Source organism: Metopolophium dirhodum, chromosome 1 (assembly GCF_019925205.1).
Source record: "Metopolophium dirhodum isolate CAU chromosome 1, ASM1992520v1, whole genome shotgun sequence".
NCBI lineage: Eukaryota > Metazoa > Arthropoda > Insecta > Hemiptera > Aphididae > Metopolophium > Metopolophium dirhodum.
Window position 1 is genome coordinate 57,996,543 of NC_083560.1, and position 13,352 is coordinate 58,009,894.

Here is a 13,352-nt window from a genome sequence, read left to right on the forward strand (position 1 = left end):
TGTATATTAATTATTAATTATAAATTGATAATAGTTACATATTTACATAAATGTAATTATTATAAAACAAATTTATTCATAATTTTTAGATGGATGCTTTATTCCACTTTTCACCACACCCTGCGTAATATGTGTATTATATATATTATTATATATTTGTATCTATTCCTGCATGACTAGTATTCATGGTAGTAAGTAAAGACATAACACATAAATATTAGTTATTACCATAGATATACTAGTAGTTACTAGTAGCACTTATATATATACATATTATTATTAGTTGATACTTGATAAAAGGGCATACATCTACCAGGAAACAATCTTACCACTTACCTATAACTCACTATATACCTATTCATTGTCATGTACGGTGTACATGTTTGTATTAAACGATAGAGGCAATATTATAAAATCCACACTACTGGTTTCGCCCATCACATATATTAACGCGCGCTGCTTTGTGAGAAAAATATAAAAATGCAATTTAATAAAAAAACAAAAACCATGACAAGCTGACAAGTTATAAGCGTATAAAAACAATAGTTAATGGCTGTCGAACATTTTTTTTTCTGTTTTCACGAATCAAACCGTTTGAAATCATAAAAAAAAATTTCGAGGTACACTTAATGCACTAATGATTATCGTTTATTTCACCTCTGTGTTTTGTATACCTACTACTAACATATTTTAAGGAAACACCGAAAATGAATATGAAAACGAGCGTGTGCTTATATATTAAGTAGGTATACTATAGGTACCACGTTCCTACAGTACAATGGCCGGTTTCGACTATCGACGATAGGTATCGTAAAATATAGGTTACGTTTTGTCCTACAAAACGTTTGCGCACAAAATCATAATACGTTTGTACACTATTTTTCCCCGAAGTCGTAACACGTTTGGGCACTAATGCACTATAGTCTATAATAAATATATATAATATTATATGTACATCAAGTATATACCCTTTTTATGTAAGTTATGCATAAGAATAAGTTAGAAATCTGAGAAATCATATATTATGATTATGAACACGAATCAAAACTAAACAGTCATGATAATGAAGCCGTAAGCGTATTATTATACCGACGTCTCACGTCACATATACCTATAAAACCTACTTACGAACTTTAACAATGTAAATCAAAAACTAACCATATACCTACCTACCACGCGTGAAACGGCCAGCGGGACTACGATAGTTATAGTGGACAGTGATAAAGTGTAATATCACAGACAATATCAAAAATCAATCTGCAACTTCACAACATTTTCAATATTTTATTTATTATAAATTGTATTATTATTTTATATTTTTATTGATTACTATTTATTAATTGTTATACGAATTTGACGTAACACAATTTACACATTTTTAGAATTATTATAAGTATTATTTTAGTAGGTACCTCATAATTAGTATGCTATAACATATTTATATAATATGCCATATATGCCATATATGGCTTATACAATTCTTTTATTATTCAATGCCCAAACGTGGTATCATTTTAGGAACATACCATAATATACCGAGTTCCAAACATTGGAGTAAACAGGTAAAAATGCCCAATCGTGATTCGCTGAAAGTTTTTTAATATCTTCGATTGGCACTAGTTATCTAGGTGGAGCTGCACAAGGCATATTATACGAACTATTTAGTAGGTATTCCCTACCTAGATTTCACTTACCTGCTGCACATTGGTATTAGGTACCCAGTCCACAGGCTTCATTTTCGGAGTATACAAAACAAAATATTGAGCTCTTATTCCTTCTAAAAAAAAATATTTATAACATTTTGAAGTTTATACCTATTATATAACTTCTTTAATATCTATTTCCGTCGTCCGGGTCAAGTTTTTGAAAATAGATTTTTTTAAATTATAAATAAGTTTAAATTGTATTCATTGAACAAAAAAGTGCCTTGAAGGATATAAATGGACCCTTTCTCAGAGTCGTGAAGTATGTAGCGGCATACTCTGCATACGGCATACCCCGTGTGCACACCTATAATATGTACCAGTCGTCAACGGTTTATTTACCAGAAATACTGGTATTCATATAGGTATTATGCTGTACTGCTGTAGGTTTGCTCGTATAAATATATTATATAGTAAACAAGTATAGGTTTTTAAAAGTACCTAACTAATTCTTAAGTTTCTAACTAAAAAATAAAGAAATTAATACCGAACACCAGAATACTTACATAATAACTTCTTAATTTTTTATTCTTATATCCAAAAATCTAACACATTAAAGTATTACATCTGGTTATAAAAAAATAATACAGTACACATTAAGTTCAATTTTAGAGATTTTTTATTTCCTTGTCTTTTTTAGTTTAGGTAGGTATGCTGAATAAAATCAGCCTATAGGCTATATATATATATATATATATATATAATTGTTATATTAATATATATATATATATATCGGTTAATTGTATTCGACCAGTACCTACATGTTTATACAATTATACATAATTAGATTAAGACATCCAATATGTAATCTATTTTATTTGAATATTACGTAGGTACCTGTTATACCTAATTATTATAATTATTTGTATTATTGAGGCTTCAAACACAAGGGTTATTAGCCTGCAATAGTTAATTATTAAATAATTAAATAATAAATATTATACAATTATTATTGATAATGCATATTAGGTACATTAACATTTACTTTTTATTATTTGAAACCGTATATGTATAGGTAAATGGCTGTTTATATAATAACAAATAAAAATGCAAATAACTTAGGTAACTTAAGTAAATAAGTTAATTGTAAGTTTCCGTATAACTTTTGACTTAACTAAGTTAAACAAATTTGATACCCATTAGCTTTAAGATTTTTAAAATTTTTTTTATCAATTTAACTTCTTTATTTAACTCAATTGAAAATTATCATTAACTTGCCTATATGTTGGGTATTAATATCCCACACAGCTTTCAGTAAATAATAATATTTTGTGAATATTTTAAAGTGATTGAATTATGAATATTTGACTAATAATATTGTATAAATATTTTGTTCTCATAATAACGAAATATTTTACTATCATGTTGCATAAAAATGTTGACTTAATATTTTTATATAGTTTCAAAAAAAAAATGTTTTGAAAATATATGATTATAATGTTTTTTAAATGTTTTTATAAAATATTTTCAAAAATATTAACTTCTTAGCCAAAGAATATAACTTAAATATTTTGACAACTATATTATTTTCCTTAAAATATATTTTTACCATAGTTGGGATATATTTTTATGCTGTGTGGGAAGTTATATGTATTCACTGATGTTGTGTGTAACTACTGTGACTTATATGTTGCGTTATATTAAAAAATCACCGAGTGTGTAACTCATAACTCCTAAGTGTGTAACTGCGTTAGGTATAGTATAGTAAGTAGCTATTATAAATAATAGTGTTCGAGTTGTAACATATATTCGCATATCTCAATATCTGTATACGGGTGGTACCGAAAGAACCACAAAATGGCAAAGTTAGATACAATAAGAGACGTGTCAGATTTAAATATTAAATAATATACTTTTCAAAGTAGGTACGCTGTACAGTAGGTAAGTCTGTATAAGTACTGAAATTTGAATTTGTCATATTTCAATGATTCAAGTACCTATTATATCAAAATAACCTCCCAGACAGAAATTTTTTGTTTAATAATATTATTATAACATTATAATAAAGAATAATATTAATATAATAACGTTATTATAATACTATTATAATACTATTATCATTACAAAATGCTGTTTGGTAGCTAAACGTTTTTAAACCGTATTTTTATTTTATTCGAAAAATACATAATTTTTTTTTTAGCTCATGGTCATATTATTATATTTTTATAAGTCCCGATGACTGTACTCTGAAAACAAGTCGCTCCATACATACTCGGAAAGTACCTAATACTGAAATACATAATAATTACATTATTGTGGTTTACTACAGCCCAACATCGGTCGTTTGTATTATGTAGCTCTATGAGATAAGTATACTCTTATACATCGCGTCAACCGCAGTAGCAACTACAGCAACTGCTATAGCCCTCCATACGTCGAAGCAGGCGCCTCCGCGCGATCGTATAATAATATACCTAATAATAACATTGTACAGTGGTCAAGGCGTCGTCGCTGCCGTGGTGAAAGTGTGCGCGTGCTGGCGGCGCATGCGCGGCAGAGACAGCGTGCGAAACGTGTGGCGTATTCGCGGGAGCGGTTGTGGCGGGGGAGGCGAAAAAGACCTCCCGTCAGGAGGAAAATCGACCACCGAGCTGCTTCCCCACCAGCCTTCCGCCCGTGTATTTGTTCTTATGGTATTTTACGTTGCGTTTCGATAGGGGAGACGGCTAGCAGAGAACGTGACGGGACCGAGGATATCTACCTATACACCGACAGTGTTGGTCCGCGTCGCTCATTACACGAACCCACACGCAGTAGCGATGACGGGAAAAGCTGCTCTGGCCGTCGCGCTCCTGATGTGCCTGTCGCAGGCCATTGACAACTGTAAGTATATAATATGCACACAAACATATATATATTTATGTATATTGTTATAAATATAATATTATAAGACGACGACTGTATATATGGCAATAATAATGCGATACCTACCTATATGCACACGACGTTACAATGTTCGATTTTTTGCGATCGCAATCCACAGAGTCCTCGTGGATATAGGTACCTACCATTCGCCACTGTAGTATTGGTATATAGGTACTTACTATAATAATATAGTGGACTATACCTATGTATATTATAATCGTACACTCCAAACGAGTTCAAATGGCTGTCCGTTACTCTCCAGCTCGTTCTTTCTGTCGGACATTTTTTTCGAGCACAAAACACACATTTTGAGTACTTTCTGAGAGACTTTCTGATAGACATCATATATTATATGTATAGAAAGAGAGAATAGGGAGATCGTGCATGCGAATTGTGCAGCAGGATTAAATATAAAACTTGCCGTCGTCGACCCCCCCCCCCCCCAGATAGCGAATGTTTGTATTAATGTTGTATTAAACATATTATCGATTTCGATTCACAACGAACAAAATCACTAGATAGCCCGATAATTATATATTGAGATGACCTGTATTAAAGAAAATTTTAAATTTTGCGTATCAGTAAAGTGTGTTTAAAAAAGAAAGCAACTCCTGAGTGAAATAAGAGTAGTCGAGTTCGTTGCTCTCGTTTGTTTGTTGCACAATTGCGATTTATACACCTCCGTTATTATCAAATAGGTAGGTATAGGTAGGTACATGAAACGAAGGCAGGTACTGCAGAGGTATTCAAACTATTTCGACATTATTTATCATTTTATCGTATTTGCATCATTGATAAACAGTATTTTTTGTGCTATTCGCCTATTTAACGGTATCATTTTTATATGTTTTCTCGATATAAATATTAAGTCCTACATTCCATATTATATTAAAACATTATGTTGCCCGCGTGTCCCGTATTCGATTGTCACGTTTTCTTGGATCGAATCATCGGTAATCGTGATCACTTAAATTCTCGGAATGACTTTGGATATTGTATATTATTGACTTCTGTTGGAATTTCATTATTTTTTTTCGTAACGAATTGAATAAATTAAACACCGACGCTCTTCTCGTGTAAGAAAATAATCAGAGAGTAATTACTAATTTTGTACAGATATTAATATTATAAATCATTTTTCCATTGACGTCGTTTGCAATTAATTTGTGAGGGAGTCTCGGTGCAAACCTATATCAGGTTTATTCGCCTCGTCGTTCGAGAAAGTGGTTCAAGTCAAACGTATTAATTTAATTTATTTATGTATCGAACATGACGAGATAATATATCATATTATTATATTCAATATTATACTGTAGCAGGTATATATACACACATTTGAGTGGGTCTATCTGGGAGCATATGATGTGTTTATGACGCGCGATTCGACCGATTATTTTCTCTTTTCGTCACCACTCGAACCACATAATATACACCTGTGTAATATCGACGATTTCCAACGCCTTTTACTCGCGCGTTGCCCGAACAATGGGCACCACGGCCATGCTACGTGACTTGGCCGCTACACGTTCAATGAGCCCAACCTGCAGACATATAGAACTGTATTATTATTATACTATTATTATAGTGTTTTGTACTGAGAAATACAGCGACACTCGTGTGTATAAAACTGCTGATACAGAATAGAAAATAATATGTCAAACACACCCACACACGAGTACCTACACGACACGCACACACACATTATTAATACATACGCATAATATAATGTTCACGTAGGTACCTATATGGTATATTGTAAAGTATAGGTATAATAATCGACGATTTGTCGGTATGTACCTTTATGATATATTCTAGAATTTATTATTGTGTTATCTATTCACCGCGTGTTATTGGCACTGACGCCAACGGCCACCAACCTTGATCAGTCGCGACTTGATCAATTGTTTTCTTGTTAGTCTTTTTTACTTTAAACACTGTGTATAAAAGTGTCTTTATACGACTATACCTGAATGAATGTACAGAGATCTTAGTTTTTGAGTTTCGCAATAAATATACTGACCCGACTGCAGGCCGTGCATCATTGTGCGTGAGCCGTGTGAGAGGGTGCACCTACGAAGTTTAAAAACAGCTCATATTGTATCGTATAATAATATAAGATACCTGCAACAGTGCAACATTTCAGTACAACAAACACAAAATAGGTAATTCATATTTTATAGTATAATCATACCGTTAGCACTGCGAATAAACCTGGATGACCTGGAGTTCTGAATTGGTGGAACATTGTGATATTTTATTTTATTGGGGGTGACGTATATTAAATAAAATCTCTTTTTGTTTGAAGATTAGTATAAATCAATTTCATTAATAATAAAATAAAATAAAATTATAATAGAAACATTGAATTTCGTTTTATGCAGGCAATGGGTTTATGACACCAAGAGAGAAACGTCAAGCTGACGAAGGTGACGAACAATCAGTAGATGAACTGTGTAAAAACCGACCAGCTGATGAGTACTTTCGTTTGTCCACCGAAGGTGACTGTAGAGACGTCGTAAGGTAAATATTTAAGACTATGAACAAAATACGTATAAATACATCAAACTCGTGTCTAATAAATAATAATATTATTTATAAACAAATATATTTTTGTAATATATAGACGTGTCAATCACTTATAAGTTATAACTTTATGTGTAATGTTGAAAACATTGAATAATAATTATTCATTCCGTTACATCATCGTATAGCCGTGCACAGCGAACGTAAACTTTACCATGACGTCGTTTTTACAATCGATTAACCTCAAGATAGCGACAAATATACTATCAGATTTTTGAAAATATCTTTTAGTTTATACAGCATACACGTTTTGCTTTTAACTTAATGCAAGTCGTTAGAGAAAATTAAATATATATGTTTAATAATAATTAATAATAAAACAAACAGTAATATGCCAAGGTATTAGAAATTCCAATAACTATAATACAGACCCTAATAAATAATACCTACCCACACTATAATCACATATACAAATTTTAAACCAATTTTTTACATTTAGCTTTGTTTTTACAAAATATTTTCACTGCGACAATTGTGTACGTTTTATCAAAACGTAAATATATACTTAGTAAGGCACTTCAACTATATGACTATAATACTATATATTATAATATATAATATAATTCTTACCTAAATCAAACAATTAATAGTTTTTGGTATACATTTTTTTATTTTTTATTGTAAATCCTACCAAACATTAGTTGTACATTACGCGTAGGTCGATTCAGTGCATGTCCGAAAACTTTGTATTTGTTTTATTGGTATGATTGATGCCCACAATAGGTGCGACCAAGCAGGCGAGAACGGCATTACCCGTCTCGCGGGCGTCCGATGCCCTCAAGGATTAGCTTTTGACATTGATCGTCAGACTTGCGATTGGAAAACTCGTGTGAAAAATTGTGACAAATTAGATAGTAAGTACGACGAACGGCCGGAGAAGGTGGTCTACGGGCTTTAAGCGACATACGCATCACTACTGTTGTTATTTGAATCAATATAAAAAAAAAATCCAATGGGCCCTGGTTCTAATCTTAAGTCTGCGCAGCTCGAAATACACATCCATACTATATACACATACTAAGGACACTACTACATAGTATTATAATCGCCTCGAATATCATAAATATGCCTTTGCCCGTGTTCGTTGTTTTTACTAACAATACCTAACATAACCATTAAAATATAAAGTCGATAGGTATATATTTTTTTTATATATATATTATAAATATATATTTAACGGTGTCTTATTTATATGAACCTTACATGCATTGCATCTGTTTGTTTTGGCTAAAATAAATTAATTTTCAGCATACCATCGATTGAACGTCATAAAAAAGTGAAATTAAGTTAAATTTGATAATGTCTTTTTTTTAACATAAAAATAGCATGAACGCATTTTTTCCTTCAGGTGCACTAAAGCCGGTATAAAACAAATCACTTGCCCATCTGGTTTGGCATTCGACGTAGATAAGCAGACGTGTGATTGGAAGGGTAAAGTCACCAACTGTAACCGTTTGGACAGTAAGTGGTGATATCACTGTTTAGAGGTGAAGGACGAGAGTGTGAACTGTACATTGCAAAAAAAAAAAACAAAAAAAAATTAACATATTATAATATGTTATGTCTATTATTCTATGTGGATGTTTGTGTTATTATACCAAAGAAAATTAGTTGAGTAGTTTTGAAAGACCTGTGCGCCAAACACAGGTAGGCTTTTTTTAGAATTAATCCCGGAATCGTGTTTTTCTTTCTTTTTTAGAAGATGCATGTAGCTTTAGTATATTATATAGGTATCATTTATCCAATTTTTTTTAGTTTAAAAACGATTATAAAATCATTTTTATTACTTATTGACTTTGCATGCGCTTTATTATTATTATTATTATTTTAACAATTTTTTCTGTAAAGGAAATAAGACTAACGCTAACATGCTTACAGCTTGCATCATGAATCATGATTAATAATTAACTATAGTACTAGACTATATTATATAAAACTGTCAAAACGTTACTCAATTAGATAATTCATTGTTTAAATTTATTTTTACAAGATTAGGTTTTACTTTTTTTAAATAAATGTTGATATCAATTTATAGGTTATTTATCAGCACCAAAAAAAAATAAAAAGTTCACCCATTAATAATTATTGACGTATATAAATACGAGTTTCGATTTTTTTTTCAAACGCATAATAAACGACTAAAGATTCTTTAGATATCTTAAGATCACGATATTCAATCAAATTACGAATCTTGTACATGCTTGAACGTGACTTATATTTTTATGCAACATACAGGCAGGTACGTAATCACATACAATCCAGTTTCATTTAGTCGCCTAGAGAAAAACATAATTATATTAAAAACGAGTTTTCAAAATAAAACAAAACTTGAATCATCGAATTGACTGAACGATTTAAAGTGTGCATCGATTTCTGGTTTTTTTAGACATTGGTGTTTGATATTATGAGAATATATTATTATATATTCTTCGAAACGATAATTATTAACAGCACGAAGGTATGGCAACAGACCAACCGGTCTGTAAATTGCATAAAAGAACATTATATTCTTCAATGGGTTAAAAAAATACTTAATCACTTTCAGTATTCCTGTTTACAAAACAGATTAATATTAAATTTAACAGCAATAAGTTCCAGACTAAGAATATATAGTTACTTTCTTCGGTACCTTTTTTAAAAATATTAACTACCAAATTAAGATTGGTATGAAAATGCATATGATAATAACACATTTATTTAAAAACTATACAATATATACTATAATATTCTGTAGAAAATAAAATTAGATTTGTATCGTTGGATTAGTTGGTGGTGTGTACCTTTTGTAAAATATTCAGTTAGGTACTATATAGTAAAAACTTCCATTTCATAAAATTAAAAAATTGCTTTTAGTCATTATAAAACGTTCTTGCGTAATCATTTATCTATATTACTACACTTCTTATAATTATTTCCATCGCTTTTTCTTAATTAGAAATTTTAGTAATTACTAAGTAGGTACCTACCTTATAACTACAAGGTACCTACAGTTATAATAATATTCAACGCCATAAAATGTTTTATCGTGGAGTTGAAGAATATATCAAATTAAAAATTGATCATAGTTTACCAAGATCGTTGTTAAAATATGTTTCAAAATATTTATTTAAAGAACAATTTTAAATGATGAAACCAACGCTTATAAATAGTACCTAACAATATTCATATCGGCGTTGAATATTATTATATAACATAAATAAAATGAAGTTTGAAAATCTATAACCTAAACTATTTTCAGAACCCAGAAAAGCTTTACCTAATTTGAAAACAGACGAACCAGTGTGTCCAAAGGACCAACTACAATGTGGTAACGGTGAATGTATAAACAAAGATCTTTTCTGTAATGACAGACCCGACTGCAAGGACGAGTCTGATGAAAACGCTTGCAGTAAGTGTTATCGGTTGTAGTAATTATGCAACTGGTGAACTGTAACGTGATCGATTACCATTTACAATTTATATTCGTGACTTTAGGCGTGGAAACTGACCCGAACCGTGCGCCAGATTGTGATCCGAACCAATGTGTGTTGCCTGATTGCTTCTGCTCGGCCGACGGTACCAGAATACCCGGTGGATTGGAACCTAGTCAGGTATAACTATATAAGTATATTACAATATTGTTAACGAAATGCTTAAATCAATTTTGAATTTATTTTCTCAACCTTTTTTTTGGAAAACGTTTTAATATCCAACACACAGGATTTAAGACTATTTTAACAAAATATTATCAATATTAAAACTTTTTTTTTTAACTAATTGGAGTCTACTATACAGACATTCTTATTTTTTTTAAGCAAATTAATAGGCAATTATAATTGTCTTTAGCTAATTTCAATAACGAATTGGATTTTAATAAACGTTTTACATAATTGTATATAGGTACCTCAGTTGATCACTATTACATTCAACGGTGCCGTGAATGTTGACAACATGGATTTGTACGAAGAGATTTTCAATAACTCTTTGCCAAACCGAATGAACCCCAACGGTTGTTCCATCAAAGGAACGTTCTTCGTGTCGCACAAATACAGCAATTATGCATTCATACAAGAATTGCACCGCAAAGGACACGAGATCGCCGTATTCTCATTGACACACAAAGATGATCCGAAATACTGGACCGGTGGATCTTACGACGATTGGTTAGCCGAGATGGCCGGAGCCAGACTCATTACAGAAAGGTAATACTATACTTGCCGTGTTAATATAATATTAAGTCTTATTAATGCGTGTTAATGCATTGAAGTTTTTTAATTTAAAAATCTTAATCCGTATTTAAACAGATTCGCAAACATCTCTGACGGTTCGATCGTCGGAATCCGTGCACCGTACCTGAGAGTCGGTGGCAACAAACAGTTCCAGATGATGGAACACCAGTTCTTCGTTTACGACGCTTCCATTACTGCCTCCTTGGGCCGAGTTCCTATCTGGCCATACACACTGTTCTTCAGGATGCCACACAAGTGTAACGGTAACGCCCAGAACTGTCCTAGCCGAAGCCATCCGGTATGGGAAATGGTCATGAACGAGCTAGACAGACGTGACGACCCAACTTTCGACGAGTCTCTGCCAGGTTTGTGACTAGATTCGGTGGAAAAAACCCGAATGTATTTAGAAAAGCGGTTCACTTACTTCAACCCGTACGTATTGCGTTATTATAGGTTGTCACATGGTCGATTCCTGTTCGAACATCCAAACTGGTGAACAGTTCGGACGCTTACTCAGACACAACTTCAATCGTCATTTCTCTACCAACCGTGCCCCGTTGGGATTACACTTCCACGCTTCATGGCTTAAGAGCAAACGAGAATTTAAAGATGAACTGATCAAGTTCATCGAAGAAATGTTGAAGAGAAACGACGTGTATTTCGTTAACATGTTGCAAGTAAGTACCCGTTTTATACCTGTATAATGTGACGTATAATGTGACATATAATAAGTATAGTGAGATACCTAACTGAAAATAATAATTGGATATGGTGACATAAACTAAGGAATTAGGGTAATAATATGCCTACAGTAATAAGTAATAACTTTAAGCCTACCTACCTAAAAGTTTTCACTAAATACAACACGTTGTATATACAATTATACAACTATACAAGTGATAATTTTTTGAGTACCTACCTATGAAAATAAAATAAAAAATGTTACACAAATTTTTGTGGTAAAAAAATATTTATTCCTAATGGTATCTTGCTTTAAAGGTTATTCAATGGATGCAAACCCCAACTGAATTGGACAATATGAGAGATTTCACTGAATGGAAAGACGAAAACAGCAAATGCGATGTCAAAGGACAGCCCTTCTGCTCGCTATCAAATCCTTGTCCATTGACCACCAGAGAACTCCCAGGAGAGACGATCAGACTGTTCACCTGCATGGAATGCCCCAATTATTACCCATGGATTTTAGATCCTACTGGTGACGGATTTTCAACGAGGAGAAAGCGGAACATTCACTTGAACTTTAAAAACAAAAATCACTACGCCTAGTCACAATTCAATTCCAATGTCAGTTAAAATAAAGACATATAATTTGTGATTTTTTTTCTGTTTCGTGCTCTACATTTCATTGTTTATATTCGTTAGAAAGTAAATTTGAATGTAAAAATAATATTCTAATAATTATTATGAGTACAATATTATTATAAGTTTACTTAAATTATTATATTCATTTTTTTTCTAATTTTGTATTTTTACATTTAATTTTGCTCATTTGAACAAATTTGTTGTATGTGTTTGATAAATTATATGGTTTCATTTAATGAAAATTAATATAATTGTAGGAAAAAATACCTTGTAAAATACAGTAGCATTCGAGCAATTTGAAAAAAATCATTGCACTTTTTTTATATATATTGTATAATTAATTTTAGAAGTGTCAATAAACTATTATTTTTGTTTTTACTTTTATGTTTTGAAAATATTTTATTAACAAACACGCCTAATTATTGGTAAACTATTAGATTGGTAACTGTAACTGAATCAACTGAGTCAACTAATATAATAGTGTAATAGTATAAATATCACAACATTTCACCAACAAATGTAAAATAAATTATTTAATAATGGATACCTAAATATTGATATAATTCATAATAATTATTAATTTATATTTACCTCAAGACAATGAAAAATTGTACATGTTTGTAGTTATAGGAACACCTACTTACTTTTTATTGCTAATAATAATTAGCTT

The 13,352-nt window shown here is 31.4% G+C and overlaps 1 protein-coding gene across 2 annotated transcripts; it reads left to right on the forward strand.

Annotated features, from left to right (window-relative positions):
- Positions 1–4,366: 4,366 nt before the first annotated feature.
- LOC132934102 (chitin deacetylase 1) lies at positions 4,367–13,061 on the forward strand. Of its 2 annotated transcripts, none has more exons than XM_061000377.1 (9): positions 4,367–4,526; positions 6,950–7,088; positions 7,875–8,005; positions 10,390–10,539; positions 10,626–10,741; positions 11,031–11,332; positions 11,435–11,724; positions 11,813–12,036; positions 12,359–13,061. In XM_061000377.1, exons 1-9 carry the CDS (start codon positions 4,463–4,465, stop codon positions 12,644–12,646), a joined length of 1,704 nt encoding a protein of 567 aa, XP_060856360.1. In that variant the 5' UTR covers positions 4,367–4,462; the 3' UTR covers positions 12,647–13,061. The 2 variants fall into 2 exon arrangements, with proteins under 2 accessions (XP_060856360.1, XP_060856361.1); XM_061000378.1 differs by lacking the exon at positions 7,875–8,005 and adding an exon at positions 8,500–8,612.
- Positions 13,062–13,352: the final 291 nt, after the last annotated feature.

What these genes read in the sequence shown, in the direction of transcription:
- LOC132934102 (XM_061000377.1), top strand. Translation starts at nt 4,463, where the DNA reads ATGACGGGAAAAGCTGCTCTGGCCGTCGCGCTCCTGATGTGCCTGTCG. An exon ending in GTCGCAGGCCATTGACAACT is followed by an intron (nt 4,527 to 6,949) that starts GTAAGTATATAA and finishes CGTTTTATGCAG; the next exon opens with GCAATGGGTTTATGACACCA. An exon ending in AAATTGTGACAAATTAGATA is followed by an intron (nt 8,006 to 10,389) that starts GTAAGTACGACG and finishes AACTATTTTCAG; the next exon opens with AACCCAGAAAAGCTTTACCT.